The sequence below is a fragment of the Ictalurus furcatus genome, chromosome 4 (assembly GCF_023375685.1).
Source record: "Ictalurus furcatus strain D&B chromosome 4, Billie_1.0, whole genome shotgun sequence".
Taxonomy (NCBI): Eukaryota; Metazoa; Chordata; class Actinopteri; order Siluriformes; family Ictaluridae; genus Ictalurus; species Ictalurus furcatus.
Window position 1 is genome coordinate 10,846,358 of NC_071258.1, and position 22,716 is coordinate 10,869,073.

At 39.4% G+C, this 22,716-nt stretch overlaps 2 protein-coding genes across 7 annotated transcripts in view; one reads left to right on the forward strand and one right to left on the reverse strand.

Moving 5' to 3' along the window:
* eea1 (early endosome antigen 1) overlaps nucleotides 1–3,597 on the forward strand; it is a 40,949-nt gene extending 37,352 nt beyond the window's left edge. For all 3 annotated transcript variants that reach the window (XM_053622917.1, XM_053622918.1, XM_053622919.1), the window contains one exon: nucleotides 718–3,597. In XM_053622917.1, the coding sequence (XP_053478892.1) occupies nucleotides 718–840 (123 nt within the window). In that variant the 3' untranslated portion in view covers nucleotides 841–3,597. The remainder of the gene's footprint in view (nucleotides 1–717) is intronic.
* A 5-nt stretch (nucleotides 3,598–3,602) lies between these two features.
* plekhg7 (pleckstrin homology domain containing, family G (with RhoGef domain) member 7) lies at nucleotides 3,603–22,338 on the reverse strand. 4 transcript variants are annotated; one of them, XM_053622922.1, is made up of 17 exons: nucleotides 22,289–22,338; nucleotides 20,710–21,432; nucleotides 20,027–20,049; nucleotides 16,738–16,859; nucleotides 16,453–16,493; nucleotides 15,244–15,339; nucleotides 14,516–14,662; nucleotides 13,827–13,922; nucleotides 13,054–13,164; nucleotides 12,734–12,847; nucleotides 12,246–12,420; nucleotides 10,428–10,543; nucleotides 8,630–8,717; nucleotides 8,239–8,318; nucleotides 6,740–6,893; nucleotides 6,118–6,215; nucleotides 3,603–5,895 (listed from the first exon to the last, which is right to left on the reverse strand). In XM_053622922.1, exons 2-17 carry the CDS (start codon nucleotides 21,331–21,333, stop codon nucleotides 5,785–5,787), a joined length of 2,196 nt encoding a protein of 731 aa, XP_053478897.1. In that variant the 5' UTR covers nucleotides 21,334–21,432; nucleotides 22,289–22,338; the 3' UTR covers nucleotides 3,603–5,784. The 4 variants fall into 4 exon arrangements, with proteins under 4 accessions (XP_053478897.1, XP_053478898.1, XP_053478899.1 ...); XM_053622923.1 differs by having other exon boundaries at nucleotides 16,738–16,856; nucleotides 22,066–22,316; XM_053622924.1 differs by having other exon boundaries at nucleotides 16,774–16,859; nucleotides 22,066–22,316.
* Between the last annotated feature and the right edge of the window lie 378 nt (nucleotides 22,339–22,716).

Here is a 22,716-nt window from a genome sequence, read left to right on the forward strand (position 1 = left end):
GTTGTCCAGCAGCACTTTTATCTGCTCCGGCACGTCTCCAGTGAAAGCACCGTTGTCGTGTTTGCCGCAATGAAGTGCTGATAGTCTAATCAGTGCGATGAAAAACAAGTATTTGTTTACTTGTATGTCTCGACTTAAATCAGCAGTGTTTGTTATCTGAACTTTAAGGATAACATTTAGTTCAAAGCCAAAATGCTTGTGCTTCACTCGAAACACACAACGTGATCGCCGAAGTCTGTTAAAGGCAGCTTAGTCTAAAATGCGGCCAAAAACCCAAGATGAAAGCACAGAGCTGGACAAAATGAAGACCAGATTCTCTTTTGATAATAAAAAAAAGGTTGTTATTAATGCTGCACACGCAGATGCGATATCAACAGAATGTCACGACGAGTGTGCGTTGTACGGGTGGAATTCACAGAGGCCGGGTACTTCACTGATAAAACCTGAGATATTTCTTCATCATTTTACCATGACTGGCAATAATGAGGAAAAACCCTGGCAGTTGACAACCACTGCCCTTATAACTGTGAGTGTGAGTATATTTGGGGTGATTGGTGTGCACTGTGCCTCACTCTCTGATCCACATAATGTGAGATGGGGAAAAAATTCCCTCTAATTTTCAGAATACAGAATTGTCCAAAGGCAGAGATTTCTAAAATGGTATTGCGGTGTATACTGTATAACCGGAAAGTCTGACTCATTGTCGCTCTCTTCCAGCACCACTGTCGTCACTGCGGGAACATCTTTTGTGCCGAGTGCTCAGCCAAGTGCGCCCTGACACCGTCCTCTAAGAAGCCGGTGCGGGTTTGTGAGACCTGCTACGAGGAGCTGCAGGGCTAACGAGCCTCTCCCATTCTGCTGCTCTGCCACACACTCGCCACGGACTCTTCCTGCACAGAACAGCAGCTTTCCCAGACTCTGGGAGCAGGAGTGGCGGGGTGGCAGAGCTGCAGGAATAAATGAGGACTGGGCCTCAGAGAGAGAGAGAGCGACTGGAGAATCACGGCAGTCCTCACCCGAGCAGTGCCTTGGTCAACTCTAGGGCCATTTGGGGTTCCAAAGAATCTAAAAGGGAAAGTGGTGCAGTATTTTTAATCGAATGTGTTTTGGATGAGATTTCTGAAAATGCTCTGTGCTTTGGGTTCCAGGCTGGAAGATTTGTACCTCAAGCTTTTTCTCTTCTGAACAAAGCAGTAGTGAATCTGCCAGCGTGGCATCCAGACTGAGTGTTTTGTGCAGGCTCTACAGACTTGTCAAGTTAGTGCTTTCAGGTGCAAGAAGAACGAACGCACAGAGCTATGAAAAAATCTCATTGAAAACTAATGACACTTTTCCAGCTGACAGTGTGGTACAGTGTTATTCAGTTACCAGTACTATTTTCCATTGCCTACTGGTACCTGTGAAAGTAGGAGGAGTTAACTAGATACTGGGAGGTGGTGACAGTTTCCCCTGCAAAACAAACCACAGCAGCAAGAACGCAAAAGCTTCAAGGTCGGATTTAACGTTTACATTGAACATTAACATTTACTTGCAATTTGGTTTTATGTGAAGACACAAGAGATAGCAAGAGTTTACAAAAGCAGACACTATTACTGAAGATTGCTGTACCATATAGCCTGGTAGATCAGCCATTATAGCTAGCTATATTTCTTTCACTCAACTGACAACACGTGACCTTTCTCTAACAACCGCGTTTGACCAATCAGTGGTCTGCCCCATTTCCAGCTTCACCTATAATTCATTGTTTAGTACCCCGGCAAGAAGGGTAACCAAATCCAGTACTGGTAACAGTGTGTTGCATAAGTAGAACGTGAACTTTTCCTCGTTTTGTAGCGTTACAACCCAGAACTGAAATAAACAGTCAGGAATTTACACAAAATAACCAATAAAGCCAATAATATTGAATTGGAATAAAATCAATTTTGATTTATCCCACACTTTCTCCAAACATTTCTTCCCCCTACTTCATTATTATTATTATTATTATTATTATTATTATTATTATGAGCTATATTGTGTGTTAATTCTATTTCAGTTCAAAGTTGCAACACTACATAATGTGGAAAATTTCAGTGTTTATGCAATGCACTGTGCATAGTTACAGCCGGGTTCACTTGGCAATGGAAATCTCAGATTTGTTACCATACCGTGCCACACTGTCCCTTGGAAAGCACTAATGGTCTTCACTTTGACTTGATTAAACCTTTTCCAACTCAGTTATCATTAATTCAGGCATGTTTTATTCATTGGTGTCTACGTAGCTATCATACATGCTTGCTATGCTGCTCAGATTTCCATTTGATTTAAAAAAAAAAAAAAATCTTTTTACCATTTTGTTATTATTCTCTTAGCTTTACCGAATTGGTGCATTTGAGCTGTATTTTTGCAGATTTGCTAATTCTGATCAATTGGATTTTTGAATTGACAGCATCACTTATTTGCACATGTGTGTGCCCTGCTACTAAGCAATAATTGTGATTGTGGCTGTAATGTGTGTATGTGCGTGTGTGAACCTGTGTATGTAAGAGATTTATCTATAAATGCTATATTGATTGTATAAAATACGGGCTGCTAGAGCACCTCTGAAAGCGTATGGTCGGTTTGCGTAGAGTTATATTTTAGGCCTCGGCATTCTGCCGTCGCTCTGCCGGCATCTTATCTAGTCATCTTCTACTTTGAGCCCAGTGGGTGTGAAAAGTGTCATGCCTGACACATGAGAAACAGGACATCAACTTCTAACTGATGCGCTCAATACGCTTTCTGTGGAAGAGGATGGATTCGGCCGTGAAAACAGGCGAATCTTTGGCACAGGTGCTCGTGCAAACATGCAAAAGAAATTGTACAGATTATACCCGCGGTATAGTGATCTTCAGCACTGTCGCCTGTGAAATATCTGTATTATAACGCACCATTCCTCTACAAGTTTGCTTCAGCATTGAGGTCATACTGTTAGAAATGCACATTTACAGTCGTACACGCAGCAGTATGTTTTATTCTAAGACACTCGCACACACTCAGATGCAGCAAACTGAGCAAATCACCATCATCATCATCATCAGTGTAAATTCCAGGCTCACTTTCTTTCTGTATTTTTGTCACCTACCTCTGGACTGTGTGTTTCTCTCTCCGCGTATTTGTTTTACTATAAAATCAACCCTCCACAGTCTCGTTAACACTATGGCTTTCAAGTCTCAGTCCAATTGTTGGTTACTATAAATAACGTCAGTAAGAAAGTTGCCAGATATCTGAATGTTAACCATTTTAGGAGTAACACTACACTGCAGTAGTCGGTGACGTTGCTTGTTGTGTGTGAGCTGTGAACCAGTCGCACTTCTCATCCGAACAACAGGCTGGTTTCTGTTCTGTTGTGATCATGTGTTCGTGCCTTAAGTCTTGCTTTCTTAGCATTGCAGCTCGGTCACATGGGCTGAGCTGAAAGGCTTTACACTCGTTCAGAACTGTTCATTGTCGGTATGGCAACGCTGGTGGATATTAATGTGTCAAAAATGGTTTATGAATATAATTTATGTCAAGATGTTTGTTTTCTAATTTTTCATTGATATGTTTGAGTAAATAAACTAGGTGTTTCTATTTTAATCTACTTGCTTTCATGTCTGTTAGAACTGCACAATATGAAAATATCATGGCAAATGACCATCACAGGGATCATTATTATTATTTATTTTCTTTTTAAATTCATTTACTAATCACTCATTATTTTCCTCATTGGTAGAAATTAAATTAAATCCTTAGGGCTCATTTCACAAACTGGATACGAATGAATTGATTCATAAATTATTCACAGAAGCGTTTACACAAGAAATGTGATATTCATGAAAATCCAGTTCGTTCAGAAAAATGTTCATATCCTTTGCAGTGTTTAGAGAAAAAGTGAACCTCGATTGAGAGGCTTCAAATTTGGGGTGTAACGATGCACAGAATTCAATAAGGGTGCGGTGGTGTTTTGATAATTAAACCTGGGTTGACTGAACAGACATCCCAATTTGTGCTGTAATGCACAGCATTTTAGTCCTTTGCCCAGCGTCTCGTAACTTGAGATGATGTCCCGCATTTTGATTGGAAATAAAGAGTGAACTCAAATTTGAACGTGGTGTGCTAGAGCCAAGTATAAGGTCTCTGCAGAATATGAATGCGCATTTCCCAATCAGTGGGCATCTTCAGACCGGATAGGCGTTGTTCAACCTTTCAATCAACTATGGTTATGGTTTGGGTTATTTTAACAAATCAGGTAAAGCGATTGAAAATGTTTATCCCAGTTCAAAAAGGCCCAATAATTGGAGAGTGAGAGAGACACATTTATGGCATTTTTGGCAGACGCCCTTATCCAGAGCGACTTACATCTCTTTCATTTATACAACTGAGCAATTGAGGGTTAAGGGCCTTGCCCAAGGGCCCAACAGTGGTAGTGGCAGTGCTGGGGCTTGAACTCCTGACCTTCTGATCAGTAACCCTGAGCCTTTAACCACAGAGCCACCACTGCCCCAAGAGAGAAGCTATATCTGTAGCTTGTCCTTATCTGAGATAAAGAGGAAGCTACATTTTCAGAGGAGTGTGGGCTTGATTAACTTCAGATGTTTATTACATTTCATATAAGGGACATTTTATGCAGAAAAGCCTACTTTATTATGCAGTCTGTTAAATGTATTATTCATTACACCGACAAATCAAAAGCCTCGTATCACACTTAAGTGTTGCTGTGATTTTATGTACAGATCACACTATCGAGTTTAAATAGCTTATTCATTTCATTTGCATGAACAAATTTAATTAAAACGTTTCAGACTTCATATTAATAACTAATAATGAATCCATAAATTAAGATCAATTAGACTAGTTATACTATACAAGGCGGAATTGTAAATGTGTTTATGGTAGCTGAGCTGCAGTATTGTTCAACGTTGTGCTTCTGACACGTTCTGAGAGCTTTGCTCTTCATGGTGTTTTGTGGGCATCGCTAACGCTGATGTGTTGAGAATCCAATCCGTAAATTACGGTAGGCATTTATCTACACACATGCGAGTAGGAAGAAAATCAGCGTTACCAAAACGTTTGGAAATCTGTTGAATTTTTACTTGGATTTGGCCTACAAAACATTTACAAACAACTTTATTTGATAACATTGAGAAATGAGACCCTCTGACAGCACGTGATCTCAAAGGAAGTGAAGCACATTATACTGGTCCCTTTTTATCATAAAAAAAATGTCTGACATATGATATATGATATTTTTGTAGATATCATGTAGAGCTCTACAGGCCACTACTATAAATGCTATACATTTACAGTCCCAGTATAAAACAGCTGGCCACACAGTTTCAAAGGAAACTTTAATTTAAAAAAAAAAAAAAAATTCATAAAAAATAAAAATCATAAACTGTACTAATCTACACCTCAAAGCAGGAATGTCCAGAATGTCCATTTTGGCTGAATTTCAGATCTGTAATAGTCTACCCCTGTGGCACATTTAGTCTTCAGTGGGTGTTGGGTTACAACAACAGTTCAATCTGATCTTACATCAATCTTACAGCAATGAAACTGTCATTTGTGACACTTTGCCCCGACACTGCCGCCAGACCTGGATCAACCTCTTCAAGTGGATTAACATGGATCTGAAGGTCAGATGTGAGGCTCTATAGTGGTGCTGCGATGGCCAGTCAAGCAGAAACCCATATTATTAGTCCCAGTCATGTGATGTTATCAAGCAGCAGTATTGACGTGGGCCACCTCCTCTGCTGGTCAGATTCTGAGTGTGATCTGAGCGGGTTAGATCTGAGAAGACTCAACATAGAGAGAAGAGCTCTTTAGCCGAGGCTGCTGAGAGTCCCGCTTCAGCAGGGCGCCGACTGCCTCCTCGATCTCAGACAGCCACGCTTTCTGCAGCACACAAACACACACACAAAGCACACCCGCTCAATAATGCAATCAGTGACGTGCATTCAAGAGACCTTTTCTTGCGTGCAGGGTGTTTGTTGACGTGACATTTAAAACGGAGTAATTTGATCGGGACGAAAACGGCGGCATAGGGCTGGAATCAGGTGGTGCAGATCAGAGATGGCAGAGTGTGTAATTACATCAGCATGCGGTGCGGCCCCTCACCTTAACTGACTCGGTCGGGGCCTGCAGAATGAAGACGCCGATGCACTGCTGATAGCGGTTCTGGTGCATTATAATGAAAGAACAGGGAAGGCCAGAGGCTAGAAAGTGGAACAAAAAAAAGTAAAGAATTACATTCCACAACCATTTCTTACTGTTCTTCAAAAAAAAACAACAAAAAAACCCTTATTTTTAGGATCCTGAGAAATACAGATGGACAGACTTAATAGTATTAACCCTTTACAGCATGGTGTTACAATAAGGCAACAATTAATTTTTATTTATTTTTTGATAGGCAATAATACAAAACTCTGCAACTTTTATTCTTGAAGATGCAGTAAATAGTATTGATCCCTGATACATTTTATTTTTGACAGTATGATGCTTTCCACCATTGCACATTGTACAGTTTACCAACTACCCACTCCCCCATAAATATTTTATACATTATTACTTGAAGTAATAAAAATCCATAAAAAACATTTTTTGATGTAAATGTAATAATTCATGCAGTAGAGGGTTAATGTTCCTCTTTAAAGGAAAATCTCATATGAATGAATGCAAAATGCAAGGAAGTAATTTAATATAATATACAGGGAAATATCATCTCTAATCAGTCATTAACCTGTAGCGTTAAGCTGGTCTATGTTCCTGAGCAGCAGGCGGTCCAGTGAGATGGGTTGATCCAGCACGGTGAAGCTACAGCCCTCCTGTAGTAATTGCTCCAGCTCCTGGCCAGCGGCTGAGCGTGCAGGGTGCATCTCCCCAGCTACAGACCTCTACACAACATACACACAAAACACTATAACCACTGGTTGTGTTCTTCAATAAGTGAACAAACTATAGGATCTATAATACGTCGTATAATTCCTTTCAGAACCAACAGAAAAGTGTTTTTAAATATTCTCAAATATCTAGTCAACTACAGTGCATCCGGAAAGTATTCACAGTGCTTCACTTTTTCCACATTTTGTTATGTTACAGCCTTATTCCAAAATGGGTTAAATTCATTATTTTCCTCAAAATTCTACAAACAATACCCCATAATGACAATGTGAAAGAAGTTTGTTTGAAATCTTTGCAAATTTATTAAAAATAAAAAACAAAAAAAGCACATGTACATAAGTATTCACAGCCTTTGCTCAATACTTTGTTGAAGCACCTTTGGCACCAATTACAGCCTCAAGTCTTTTTGAGAATGATGCTACAAGCTTGGCACACCTATTTTTGGACAGTTTCTCCCATTCTTCTTTGTAGCTCTAGGAAGAGTCCTGGTGGTTCCAAACTTCTTCCATTTACGGATGATGGAGGGCACTGTGCTCACTGGGACCTTCAATGCTGCAGAAATGTTTCTGTACCCTTCCCCAGATCTGTGCCTCGATACAATCCTGTCTCAGAGGTCTACAGACAATTCCTTTTACTTCATGGCTTGGTTTGTGCTCTGACATGCATTGTTAACTGTGGGACCTTATATAGACAGGTCTGTGCCTTTCCAAATCATGTCCAATCAACTGAATTTACCACTGGTGGACTCCAATCGAGTGGACTTTCCACCCGTATTCAGCGTTAAATTTATTTGTCATGTCACATTCCACAGCAGTGGTTAATGGCTCATATGAAAATAGACACTGGGGGGTTTAAGAATTTGCAGTTTTTCATAAATATTTCTTATTTTCCTAGCCTAATAGATTTAAATGTTATCATTTTATTATGGCAGTTGTATACGGTGTCCATTTGATTTCTGTTCGGATGTTATTGTGGAGAGCTGTGAATTGTTTATCCAGCAGGGGGCTCACACCCCTCCTGCTCATCAGCAGCTAAACACAGTCAAAATACTCTACCCACGGAAACCCAACAGTGTCTTATAACAGACTCGTGGCGATGAAATTATTCGTTTATACCGATTGAAAACGTCTGACAATGCCAGTTTATTGTGAGAAAGGGCGAATGTTTTCACCAAATTATAAAAAAAAAAAAAAACAATCTCAGTAGATTAAGATAATTGTATGGCAGATTGACATTTCCAAGATCTACTTGAATCATAGAAGGCATTTTAGCTATTAAATCCCATTTAGAAATTGTGCACAATGAGCAGTGAAATGCAAAATTCGTGAAATACTGCACCTTTTTATTTCGTTTGACCTTGGTGATCAGGAGGAATTCATCAAACAGAAACAGGTAAACATCATTCAGCTTTGAATTCTCTGTCCATACAGGGAACAAATGGTGGACAATGATGAACATAAAGAAGCACAATAATGGTTTCTGGATCGAAAACAGAATGTGTTACACAGAGTTCTGTACATGCACAGTTCCAGCTCGAGTGTAAACGATCCTAAGAATAATAATAATTATTACATAGTTTAGGGAAATATATTAAAACAATGTAATATCATCAAAATATATATGTATAAACAGGAAGAGAACGATGTATAATTATATACATACTAAAGTTCTAATTGTTTTATAATTGAAACAGCTTCGTAGTTTTGGAAGTCGTGTGTCCATTTCTCACCTGGGAGTGTGAGCTTCCCATCGTATCGGAGACTACGGTTAGAGACCAGGTTTTCCAAAGTCACAGCTTTCAGCAAGTGTTTCAGATTCTGTGGGAGATTACAGGTATGACTATACTATTCAAAGTCAATTAAACCTCAAAAGTAATTTGGACGTTTTTCCAGCCGTCTCACATCTGCCTCACAGAACGGATAACATTTCCATTTTCACTGTTTTAATCAACACTAGCTCATGACCCCATCTGTCCTGCCATGCTTTTGACACTGGACATTTGTCCCTCACATGTGCAGGAGTTAAAATCACAGGCCCTCATTCTCTCCACTGAACTATTAATATCATAATCTTCTTGCAAAGCAATATTCTTTACATGTACATGGGGAACTAGAATATATAGAAATATTCTCTTTGTAGTTGATGAAACTGAAATGTGTGACTACAGAGTCGGAAGAACTGCGAGTTGTGTGGTTGGACACGATATGAATGTGTATCCTTTGTGGACTCCAGCTCACACCCTAATCCCGTTAAATCCCTCAACATCTGCGACTTCCGTCAAACATAACGAGTGTTGTAATGAGGATAATGACTGCTTCTCTCATTAGTGTTCTTAAGTACTTAAAGAACTATTAGTATTTAGTAACACCAGGAACAGGTTCATAAAGGATGATTGTTGTAATTATGATAGATTCTCACAGGAGTGCCTTCACAATGTACACATGGTTGTCACAATACAAATTTGATGCGTACTACACACCTGGGCAAAAAAAAAAATGAAATAAATTGGCCAAGCCCAAAATGGGTTTAATGATCTTAAGTGTTTAATGATCTTAACAACAAATCACTGGTCAGAAAATTAGCAAGGATTAAACAATTGCACTCCTGAGACATTTGTTTGTTTACTTTAGCTGCAGTGAACTGTAAGGGAAAAGGGGGGAAAGCTAGAAACGGGGAAATTTCACTTCTATAGTCTTCTTGTACACAAAATTCAAATAAAGTAAATATAAAATAAAATAATAAAAGAAAAACAAAAAGCTGTCTGCAAGTTTACCCATAATACTTAAAGATTTAAAGAAATCAAAGGGAAAAACTATTCCATACTAACTTACTTTATATATTTGTTTTATTTTTGCACATTTTCTGACCAGTGATTTGTTGTTAAGATCATTAAACACTTAATATTTTACCATTTTGAGCTCAGCCATTTTTTTTTTTGTCCAGGTGTGTACATTTACCTCATCAATACATTTATTATAAATGCTGGGTGTAGGGCTTGTGGCCTTGCAATTTGCACTTCATTAATAAGTCCCATGGCCATAACATGTATGAAGGCTTTACCTGTGTTAGAAATATAATAATTTAAAAGCTCTGGAAGCATTGCTTCTCTGATGAGTAAACATCATTTGTATATTAATTCTTCTATATTTTATCTTGGCCACTACTTGGCTTTGTTTTGGTTTTGGTGGGAAGACAACTTCCTGGAGTCTCTTTATAGTGAAGAAAATGTGCAAAACCACATTTACGCAGGATATAATGACATTTTTACCAGCATGTCTATCTGGTTATATACTACCTTTTTCCACGGGACATTTTATAGGACATAAAACACAGAGTAATGTTTTCAGACAGTTGCACATGTATAAGTATAAAAAAAATGATGGATTTGGTCAGGACTAAAATCCCAGAGATATTCTGTTAATAAATAAATTGCCCCAACTCCCCATATAAAACTCTTCCATTCTGAATATGGTTTAAATCTAATCCCTGGTAGTTAAACTCCAAGGTATATAAATTTGTATGTTCACCTCTGGAACTTGTGCTCTCTTGTCTCTTTCCCACACTGGGGGCCAGACCAAGGCTTCCTTCAGCTGCTTGACTTTCTGATAGTTATCCAACCACTTTACCTTGCCCTCCAGATCATCTAGAGAGACAGAGAGAGTCAATTCATGCTAAATTCAGCATCACAAAGTTTCAGCTTCAACAGTTTTCCCACTGTGGTTTATCCATGCCTTCTAAACAAACTTTACTCCCTTTGTTCTGCTCTCTGTGGTAATACTTTTATTCTTTTATTCCCTTGGTGACGATCAAGTCTATTTTCAGTCTGTACTCGTTTCCGTCTGTACGTTAATCATTCCATGACACAGACGTTGGAGGTAATTAACATCCCACACCCATAAAGGAATAACCTGTCCTAGCCATAGACACAAAGTTACGTCATACACCAGACACACCCTCAAATCAGTCAAGAGAAGGAACACTGCTAAAATATACCCCTCATTGACACTAGTATATAAACGCTTTGACGTAGCATATTTGTTAAAAACCTGCCAGTCTAGTTGTGATTCAGATCACAAACAGTTCTACAGGTCAAGACATGCTGCTAGAGATTGGCAGAAAAACAATAACACGCAACAGTAAAATGTTTTACCGAACCTAAACTGAAGCCTGCTTACTGGTTGTGTACGATTTAACACTCAAGCCATGGTGACACGATCAACACACAAGGGGACTATAAATATAGGGAGCAGATTTAGCGCCAGTTTCTCTATGAATTCTATGAATTAAAAAACATGAGAAATCCCTTGAAATAAAGGTAACAGGATTCCAAGGGGCAAAAGGTGTAGTATTTTATTTATTTATTTTTTTTTTTTAGGTATTTGGATCTCTAAACTAAGCCTTGCTGACACACTGCTGCTATTCGTATACTGGTCTTTCCTGTCAAAAACTGAGTGAAAGAAATGAAATTAGTGGAAGAAAGAAGTGACTTCTGGAGATCAAGAACATCTCAGTCCCTTCATGTTTGTGTGTTTTGCATCTTGTTACTTTTCTCACAGCAGGCTCCACGGGTACTGGCCGTATTATGATGACAGATAACGAACTGTAATTGTGATCTGCCACTACAGTGTTACTGTTTATAATTCCTCCTCTGACACGAGTGCTTTATTCTAATATGTCCAGAGTTCTCTGCTGAAAAACGCGGCTTATCAGCTGTGATAAATACACAGTAGCAACATGAAGCAGGACAAGTGGTTCGTGTTACACCGTTAGAAAACAGCATTTTCCAGTACTGTAATACCCTTTTGCTGCATATGTCTGTCCTGCTCAAACAAATCCATTTTACAATTAGGATGAATTAGGCTGCTTTCATTAGCACATTAGCATGTAGGTGGGTTTTCTATTCCCAATACGAGACGTTCAAGTTGTCAAACATGCACAAACGTTGTTTTTTGGTCTCAGATGGCTGGAATGTTGGGTATTATAAAATGTATTTTTAAAACAAGTGCAACCTTAAGGCAGCACAGTGGTGCAGCAGCAAGAGTTGCTGCCACAAAGCTCCTCGAACAGGTCCCCAGTTCCATCTTGAGCTCAGATTGCTGTCTGAACGGGGGTTAAACATGTTTAAATTTGCATAAAAGCAATTTTAGTGTAGCTATTATTCCCTACTTTTACACCATTATGTTATCACAAACTGTTCCATCATGGAAACATAGAATATAACTATAAAATGTGATTTATCATGCAGCCCTAATTCTGTGCTATGAATAAACCTACAGTGTGGCCACTGCTCATGAGAAATGCCTTGCTGGTTACAGCTGTGCTAACTGATAATGGTGCATATTTACCTATGGCTCTGTCCACCAGCTCCACTACGCTCTGTAAGGCGCTCTCCTCTGCCTCTGTGCAGCTCCTCTTCTCCATGTTCTTCAGGATGAGAGGGTAACGTGTGAACCTCTGCAAAGGAGTCACCAGCAGATCCCTCAACTGCAGCCTACGGCACTGTTCATTCTTCTCACACCACTGTGGAAGACAGACAGAGAGATCTTAACCGCTCCCGTAATAGCAACAGTACTGTTAACGCAGTCAAAGACACAAGAAAGTCAATGGGAAGGAATAAGGAATAAGGAATAAATACAGCTAATACAATAATTTAGGTAACTGTGTGGATAATGATGACGGTAAATGGTTAAACGGGGGTTAAACATAATATGCATTAAAATTCCAAGTTGTTGGCAGACGCATATTTTAACCAGTATTTGTTATTCTCTAGCAACTTTTGTTGACTTTATATTTCCCCATAATTATGTAAACCTTGATCTACTGGCTAACACACCTTCACATAGGAGCTGAAGTCCTCCCTGGCCTTCAGGGTGTCTAAATAGAGAACGGCTTTGCTGTAGTTCAGACAGTATTTCTGCAGACAGTGACAAATGCTCTCACCAAAAGCCTGAAAGGTCAAGGACAAGGGTCAGAGGAAACATGTTCTGCATGTCTAAACTAAAGATCTTAAGAAATCATGCACAAATATTATACCTAGACTTAGTCATAACTTGATTGAAACACAGTCAAAAGCAAGCATACATGCACACATATACACATACACGGGCAAACACATGCACACATGCCCCCACAGCACAATCAGTGATACCTCACCTTGTTGAGAATGTCCAGCAGGGCCTGTGTGCTATTGGTTTCTGGAGGCTCTGGAGTGGCCCACAGCTCTTTAATCGCACGCAGCAGACTGGTCAGGAAGCCAAAGCTAACCTACAGTCAGCCAACACACAACCTGATTTGATACTATGAACCATATTCGATCTTATTCCATTAAACTTTTCCTTATTGTAAGACTATGAGTAGTGAACTAAGAAAGCACACAGTATTTATATACAGTACACATGGCTGACATATTAAAGGAAAAACCAGTTACTCTGTTATGATGTGGAGGAATTTTGGTGGCATAGTTTGCATCCACTTGTTTCCTTACTAATCTCACATTCTGCCAGGGCCACTTCAGTATGTCTATTAGCTTTTGAAGGGCCATGAACAAAAGCTATCTATTTATTACCTTTTCTATCACAGAACATTAAAGAAACCAATATCCCAGACTCGGAAAGTAGAATAGCATGATTTTAGGAAAAAGAAAGGCTAACAGAAATGACTTAACTGTATGTCCTATTAGGTGATAACATTTGCTATATTAAAGGCTTTTTAAATATATGTTAGGGCTTGCATCGAGTAGTCATTAATACATTTACAAATCTCTGCTGTGGAGATGTCAGCTAGTTATGGTAGATGAAAACAATGAAACAGAGAGTACAAAACGCAGGCAGATGGTGAGGGTTGGACTAAGAAATTACTTAAACATTATGTTGGTTTTGCCTTTAACTTGTCACCCATCTGTAGATGTACTTTTCAATGATTTGTACCAGGCACAGCTCATTCAGGTTGGCAAAGAGTGCCCAAGAGTCAATGTCTTGTAGACACTCCCTCATCTGCAGATCTGACAGCGTGCTCAGAAATACCTGCACACAAACCACAGGTAAAACATGTTTAAAAGAACACAAGGTTACATAAAGTATGTAAGCGTTGTTCTATAACCGAGTAGAGGACCATTAGGGAGTTTTCTGATTTGCTCATTTCCTTGCTGAATACCAATACCAGAAACATCACACTGTGACCATAAGCTCTTGCATGTAGCTTATAAAAGTTCCCCCACTATGTCACCCTTATCCTCTGGGCATTCTTGTCAACCCATGTGGCCCATGTAACCTCCACTCAGTCATACAACCAGCAGGCACTTACACTTTCAGGACGACCCAGAAACAGACGTGTATAGTCAACTCAGCAAAACTCTAAAACATCAATTACAGTGCAGTATAAGGGGTGTACAATATATTATATATATATATATATATATATATATATATATATATATATATATATATATATATATATATATATTTTAAAGCTTTGCATTCTAAAGACTTATTAATATTTTAATACAGTTTTTAATACAAAACTACACAATATCTTGTTCCTGTTTTTAAACTAATAGCATACTTTCACCACCACATAAGATTGATCATTAGAGTCTCATCTTATCTCTAATTTATACCTCTTTCAGCACCATTAACTGGTCTAGGAAGTACACACACTCGCTGGTGAACAGCTCCCATAGGGCCTCCTGTCTTTTGTGTGCTTTTGGCTCTTCTTCTGCCCTCAGCTCAGGCTGACTTCTCAGAAACTCCTCCAAAGTCAAATCCTGAGGTAAATAAAAGAAACAACAATGATATGCCTAGACATTCTGCACATATCCAAATGCGAACGGCCGCATCGAAGTACTTCGTATTAGACAGATTTACAATTCAGACCCACCAACAGAGACAGTTTAGAGAACAAGTTTAACACAGAGTCCACCAATCACAACACTGCTGTTCCTTAAAAGTACTCCTAGCATTTAATGTAAACTATGAAAAATAATCTGTCAAATAATAAACGCTTTAGTACATAACAATTTAACTAATAACTACTAAACATTAGCTACTAAAAATGGCGTAATAACAGGTCTACACCTTACAAATAACAGACAGACATATGACATTGACATGCATTTTACAGATACAGATACAAATATGCCAAATATACTCCCATAGTCAAACGGGATTAAACTGTTGCTTATTTTTTTCTCTCCACTTTTAGTTTTAAGAAAACCTTTTACAGTGACTTAAGTTCCACGGTCAATGAACCGACACAATGCTTACTCGGTGTCCGAAAGAGAAGTCCTCTTCTAAGAACATTTAAGACACTACAGTACATACAAATATCAGCCCTGACCGCTTTTACCTTGTACTGCTGAAAATGTGTGTTTCTCCACTCCTGGATCTGAACGGCTGTTAGACATTTTTCAGTGTCTGCAGCTGTGCGTGTCCTGCCTTTATTCTAATGGAAATAACACAATCATTTACCACGCTGACCACAACAACCACAACACTGTGAGAGTATATCTGACCAATCATGAAAAATATTACACACACATGAAAAAAATAAAAAATGGTGGGTATATTCAAAAATACTGCAGTGCTTGTCAGGAATCAGGGAAACCCTTGAACAATAAAGGAATTCAATTCTAATGTGTAACTAACCCCATGCCTGAGTGGCACGAAGCCTAAAATAGAAGAAACTCTCAATTTCAGGCATCAGGCATTCCTGCAGTGTCAAATCTCACGTGTTAGAGAGGAACACAAGACACAGAACTCATTTCTATTGCATGTATTGATGAGTGAGAACACCTCCAAACATTCCTCACAATCTCAAATCCAAGTTCACGTTCTTATATATTTCTGGTTTTGGTTAGCATTTCAGAATGGGGCACTCAGTCAAGGCAGTTCTCTGTACTGTGGAGGGGGGGCCTGGCTCACGTGTAAATGTTCATGCACATGCTGGAAGCTAACCCTTCTCAATGGGAGGCAAGGGCAATGGGGTTCTTCTGTCTCACGTTTCAGTGTTCCAGCCAATCAGATTTCAGCATGGTCATGTGACAGCCAAGGTGACTTTATGTGCTGATCGACTTGACAGTGAAACAGAACCAGTAGTACAAATGTACCTGGTGCAGCTTAAAACAGGCTTGTGCTGTATTCACCACTGACTTCTCACATTGGGTTTACTGATAAACACTCTAACACGCAATGAAGCGAAGATTCAGTAATAAAGTGCAGGAAAAAAAGTAGTCAAATCATTTTAACAGCTTCGATAACTTTACTAAGATAAACACAAGTCTGCATCACAAGTTCTTATTTTTAGTTCTGTTTTCTATACGATTATTTACATGTTGGTTACGTTTACACAGGGTGGCAGAAACAGAGGGAAAGGGGGACATGTAAATCTGCTTTGACTCTAAGTGGGTCATTGAACAATGCACGATCGACCTTAGCTGAGTCGGAAAAAGCAGTTTTTCCACGAATACAGACAGCAAAGCAGTCGAGAGAGCACAGTTATTCAAACGTTCTGTTTCATCAATCATTTTTAATGCCTGAAATGTTAAATTTCACCTACCATAGTACGTTTTGAAAAAGGCCACTTTGATTTCTTTGTATCTATACATTAGAACACAAAACAAAGTTTTAGACACACTGCAAGTATACAGAGCAAACCATACATAAAATGCCAAAATGTATAACACTCTGGAAAATGTAGCTATTCAGTTATTATGCTATTTAATTGAAAGCAAATAATGCTATAAATATTAAGAATAATAACATTGGGATGGTTCACCCTGATTGTATGTGTTGGTTTGAATCATTTGTGAATGCTTATGGTGATAAATATAGTATTATAAACCTGAAAACATGGAGGGGTTTAAAATATTGACAGCACCATTGGAAACAAAAAGATCCCCAGGAGAAACGTCTAACCCAGGAAGAGTGACCACCACAGAGCTTCGCCTTCTTTCCTGCAGCCTGCTGAACACAAAGTAAACGCATGAGAAACAGGTTAACAGATTAAAGTTACAGAGGAGTGAAGAACATTTTAGCTCTATGGGGTACTATTCACTCAAAGCACGAAAGCTAAGCTGGTTATATACGCTAAATGACAGGTTGCTACATAATTTCTGTGGCTTGCTTTCTGAGTTAACATAATCTATGTGTTTCTTCTTCTCCAATATAACTGAATCGGCAGTAAAAAAAAAAAAAACCCCAAAAAACTAAAACTGAATTACAGATGTCAGGCTACCAGAATTTTACCTTCGATACAAGTGTAGCATCACGATTCTCAATACCAAACAATAAATTTGGGCAAAAATAAATCAATTAATTAAAAAATTTGAATGGTTAACATTAAACTCTTATCAACATTATGAAATCATGTGTTAGTGTCATGCAGATCTGACCAATCAGAACACAGGAAGCCTCTTAGATTATTATAATGAGACAATGTTGAATGAGATGTAAGGTTGACATGTGTGAGCTCACTTTTCTGTAGGTTAACTTTATATCCAGACATTTTTGCAAAGGCATCTAATCAGTTCTACTCAGCTTGTAAGTGGATTAGACAAGTAAAGCCAGTGGCTGTTGTCAGATATTAAATGCCTGCCCAAAACACATGCACAAAAAGTATGTTATAGCTCCATATTGAAACTCCACGCTTATGAAGCTAAAATAGTGCCCCTCAAGGGGGACGTGAGACGAGGGGAGTGGAAGGAGACGTTTGCATCACATGTAGTGTTCATGTTGGATAGCATCAGTTCATAATTTGACATGATTTAATTTTTAGATTTATTGTAACTGCAATCACAATTGCAGAAATGAACACTGCGTCAGAAGCTTATGAGTCACTACAAGTAAACAACATTAAATACTCAATAAAACAATACAACATTGCACAAGCTCCTCAGCGTATTGCTCTCTAACAGCTAAATGTCGAAATCGTGATGCTTGTTGGCCAGATGCTCTGCCAAGTTGCTTCAGTGGAGGGATTTATATCTCCTTTAGCATACTGATTATGTTGTGATCATTGACCTTTATCAGCAAGGTAAGCAAAAATATGCCCAAACATCACTCCTTGAGCTTGTCTTTTCCAAAAGTTGAGGGCATGCCATTATTTATTTACTCACCCACCTGAATCAAATTAGCACATGCAATTTACAGTACAGTGTCAGCTTAGTCTTGGCCTATTTATGTCAAATGTAGCATCGAAAGTATCAAAGGTTATATAACTGAACCTTTTATCTCATTGTGGTATTGAAAAAATATCAAATGTTCGATGCCTTGAATCTATATTTCGTTAGCTTGGGTAACACAGATCTTCGGTTCTTAATTAACAGGGCTATCAGGTTAAAGTGGTTCATCAAATCAAACGTTGAAATCTTTTGTTTCCTGTGATTATTTTAATGCATGGTGTTGGTTTTCAGACAGCACTCAATTAAACATTATAAAATATGGAAAGTGGAGAGAGCTCATGTCTTGTAGAACCAGTTAAGAGAAAAAAAGAAAAGGCAAGACAGGAGAAGCAACGCCCTGCTTTCAAGCCTGCAGCTGTGGAACCCAGCATAGGCCTGTAAAAATGAGGATTTATTTTTGGCCTCTAGTGCTTTTGTTAAGAGTAATAATATGTAGGTAGAGTTATGACGTAAATATTCACTGCAAAGAAATCAGCATGCCAGATAAGAAGTGTGAGAGCTTCGTGTGGGCTCTTTTGATCCTACACTCATTATGTTTCATCTGCATTATGCTCAGGTGACCTCAGTTCACAACTGTCCTGCGCTATACGGTGGCAGAAAACCTCAGCCGTGAAGCAGAAATGTTTTTAACAGCAACTTGACAGGCTGGTTTTTGAGTTCCACCCTCAATATTGTGACCGTCCTCTCACGAAAATGCTAAACGGTGGTGGCCAAGCGTGCTGCTGTGTATATCAACATGACATTTTGCAGCTGAATGAAAACAGTGTCGACATTATGCACGGTCACAATACATACACCTTCAAATGTGCAAATAATCTGATGAAAGAGTATGTACAAAAGAGAACTAAAAATCATAGCATGGCCAACATGGACAGCTCTTATCAGCTCCTGACCATGAGACTGTAATGATAAACAGTAGCGTCATAGACACAGTTGCTGTGAGACACATACTCTTTGACCTTATAACAATAACACCCAGGGTAGAGCACCTGTTCTGATGACCTTTCAAAACACATTTTCCTTTTTTCTTTTCTTTTTTAATCATCCTGTGTATATTTGAGCCATTATTTACAATTGTGAGTTCATGTTAGTGGTGGTCAGCGAGAGCTAAAAGGCCTAACAAGGAAAAAGGAACACGTTGCTCGATGTGCCCCGGTCCTGTTATAAATATGGCACTTTGAACTAGCTCATGAAACGAAAACAGGTCACCGCTAATTCTATCACAAAACACATCCATAATGCAATTTGCATCTCATTGAGGCCCAGTCTGAGTACCAAGTCCCATGTCACAGTGCTTCCACAAAGAAGGGGGCTTTGTTCTTGCACCTCTGCCAAATAATGATGCCCTTAGACTCAAGCTCTCTCATCCAATGCCTGTCCCAGAACAAGCTCTGTTATCGAACAGTGCTGCACCATAATTAAGGCCTCTATAACTGCCTGATTATCTCTCATTAAAAAGAAGCCCTTCATCCAACAGGCAATATGAACAAATCCACTGGGGGAAAACAGCATTAATGAGTTTCTTTATTCCACACAGAAGCATGGAACTAGAATACCTCAGCATACAGAGTTCATGTTCTCTAACAAAGTGGGATCACAGTGAACAATGGCTTTCTAATGGCCAGCTCCGTTAGCGCCGCTCCATCTGGTCTGCTCTCGGCTGAGAAATGCGCTATCTGGCCAGCGTTAATAAAATAGTACTTCAAATTAGTGATGTGTGACAAGTGAGGAAACAGTTGTAGGTGGTATGGAATGTTTGGTTTTGGCACAAAGAAAAACACCAAGCCTGCTGGCTTGACTAGTTTCACTCATAGGAGACAGAGTGACATTTTGCATGTACCTACACTGAGTATTAAAGCCAAATAGAAATTCTGTGGCACATATGCAAATCTACAGTAAGAAGGGCATAGTTCATGCAAATTGCTAAAGATAGTGGGGCTGTACACCTACCTTTTATGACTTGGTTCTTTCACCTGCAGTGAAAAAAAAATATGATATAAGCACAGACATTCAGACTGGGTGAAGCCTAGCAAAACATGTCTGCACATTAATAAAATACACGTCTCTGAAGTAATAACTGTCATTTTTAAAGTTCCCTTAAATCTGTCAAAGATGTTCGGAATATAGAGGATGTGCCTGATTGAATACATAAATTGAGTGAATGGGGTTTTCCTTTCATTCTTTTGATCGCCCACTGACCCCACCATTATTCGATGCCTGTGGACTGTGGGGAGTGGGGGCCCATCAGAGGAGTCTCCTTGAGGGGGTCTCGGGATATGGGCTCAGTCAAAGCTGTCGGCACATGTATCTACTGATTCATTTGCTGTCAAAAGGCCTCATTGTGAAGAGCCACCACAGGGGGCTGAGCAGAATGAGCATGGAGACTTCAATGGGAAGGAATGTAAAGGCTCTCTGTGTGATGTATTGCGCAACAATTAAAAAAGAAATCACACTTATGACCCCCTAGATTGACTGTGACCGATTTTAGTCAGTAAGTCAATGGCAGTTTCATCAATGACCGTTATCACTGTCCTGAGCATACCACAGGTCAAAACATTCCTCCATTAAAAAATATGATATGAACTCAGTTTACTGTACATCATTCTCCCACATGGAGTCATTTTATATCTTACCTCTCTAGTTTCATCAACATCATCATCAGTATCAGCGCTTTCATTCACACTCGGCTTCAAGTTAAGGGCACTGCAGCTAATTGTTTTTGATCTGTAAGACCTGACATTCCCAGGAGTCAGCAAATCATCAGCGTGACCGTTCCGGTGACTGTCCTCATTAGACGGGTTCACAACGGTAGCGAGGGGAGATTTCTGACGGAGTACAGGTGACACAGGGCTCCTTGGTGAGGGAGACTCACTCACACCAGGCTCCTCCTGAGTGCTGCCTATCCTCCCTGCATCACGAGAAGGAAGCCTGGTGCTCCTCATCCTTCTCAGAGTAGGAGATGTAGAGATGCGAGCAGGCGCCTGCCTGTCAAACTGAAAGAGCGGCGTAGGCATGGCATCCACCTCGCCCAGAGAGCCACATCTCAGTCTGGACGGTGTCCTGGACAGCTCGATCCGCATCAGGAACGGATTGCTCGTTTGGGTCTCTTTGTCCACAGTTGGCTCATGAGTTGTTTGGGTGTGAGCATCCACAGTTCTGGCCATGTCCTCATCATGCCATTCGATGTACGTCCAGTCCAGTGTTTTGTCCACATGCTTTCCGTTTTCCTTTACATGCTCATGATTTAAGTCAGTCATCTTGTGCGAAGCGGCATGATATCACTGAAGGGCTGAAAGTGAAGTGTGCTCCAGAAGAGTTGGTTCACTTTGGAGCCATGTTGAAGGGAAAAAAAATGTCTGTGGGGAGAGGGAAAAAAAAAGAATTGAGAAAGGTGAACAAGATTGAGTTTGGGGATTTTTTGTGAAACTGACTGTTTAAAGCGGTCAAATTAAACTCCTTCAGGAAGCGAATGCTCAGGACATTAATGTTAATGGCGAAGCATTACCCACAAAAGCTCGACTCGTTTACACAGAAACACAGGAGACCTGTTTAATGCATACAGCCTCGCCAGAGTTTGCCCCCAAAAAAGTTTTAGCTAAATGTCACATTGTAGGAGAATAAATCTTGTGAAAACAAGGCGAGTTCAGCACTGGCTTGGATTTATGCACCTGATCCGAAACACCAGCCTAAGAGCTACACACGCACGAGCAGAGTAACACTAGTCCAGCACATCTGCACTGAAATGGTCAAACTGCCCCAGCTGTTTTAGCCTAATGCTAAGTCAAACTCTTTTTTTTTTTTTTTTTTTTTTTTTTTTTAAATCGACGCTGCACCTGTTGTGTTATTTTACACTAATTAGTCTCCACTGCTGGTCTTTATAACATGGATATAAAATAATGAAACGCATAAAAACCTTCCATATAGCCTATATATTACTAAGTTTATTACTAATACATTTTATTTATTTCTTTTTAATCCAGGTTACTTACGTTTTCTTTCAGGTTTCAGTTCTCTCCATGAGGACTGTGTGTGTGTGTGTGTGTGTGTGTGTGTGTGGCTATGGTCTCAGAGCCGCGCTGTTCCCTCTAAGCTAACAAAAGTGATAAATAGGTCTCAAACAGGTAAATTTCCGCCACCGAAAAAAGGATTTAAACATTTAAATATTTTTTAGTAGAGTTTAACGTGACTTCGGTGCTTTAAAAGTCTTTTTACCTCCATAACAAATAGCTCCGGAGACAATAACCGGCCGTTACCGCACAATAGAGAGCGACTAACCCCAGCTGCCTTGTTGAATATATGAACAAAGTCCATGTGGGCGGAGCCAGCAGAGCCGCACACTAGCCTACTAAATAGTATGGTACAATAATACAGGTATTAGAATACCAAGTACTTTCCTGACACACTATTTAGTAAGGTAGTATGCTGTTTCGGATCTAGTCGCGTGTGTGAAGTGCGTGATTTTAACTCGGAGATACACTATACACAGGATCAAGTTCCCTTTGTGTCTTGACCTTAATGATGTAAATGTGACTATCCCAAAATTTCTTCCGTTAACACACCAAAGGAGGACTTTGTTCATTTCTGACATTTGGCACACACTGTAATCTACAATAACCTAGATATTTTTAAATCTATCTCTG

Coding starts and splice junctions, on each gene's coding strand:
- plekhg7 (XM_053622922.1), bottom strand. CDS start 21,333: ATGACTGACTTAAATCATGAGCATGTAAAGGAAAACGGAAAGCATGTG. Junction 12,848..13,053: donor TGCTGGACATTCTCAACAAG/GTGAGGTATCAC, acceptor TTGACCTTTCAG/GCTTTTGGTGAGAGCATTTG. Junction 8,718..10,427: donor AGAGAGCACAAGTTCCAGAG/GTGAACATACAA, acceptor AATCTCCCACAG/AATCTGAAACACTTGCTGAA.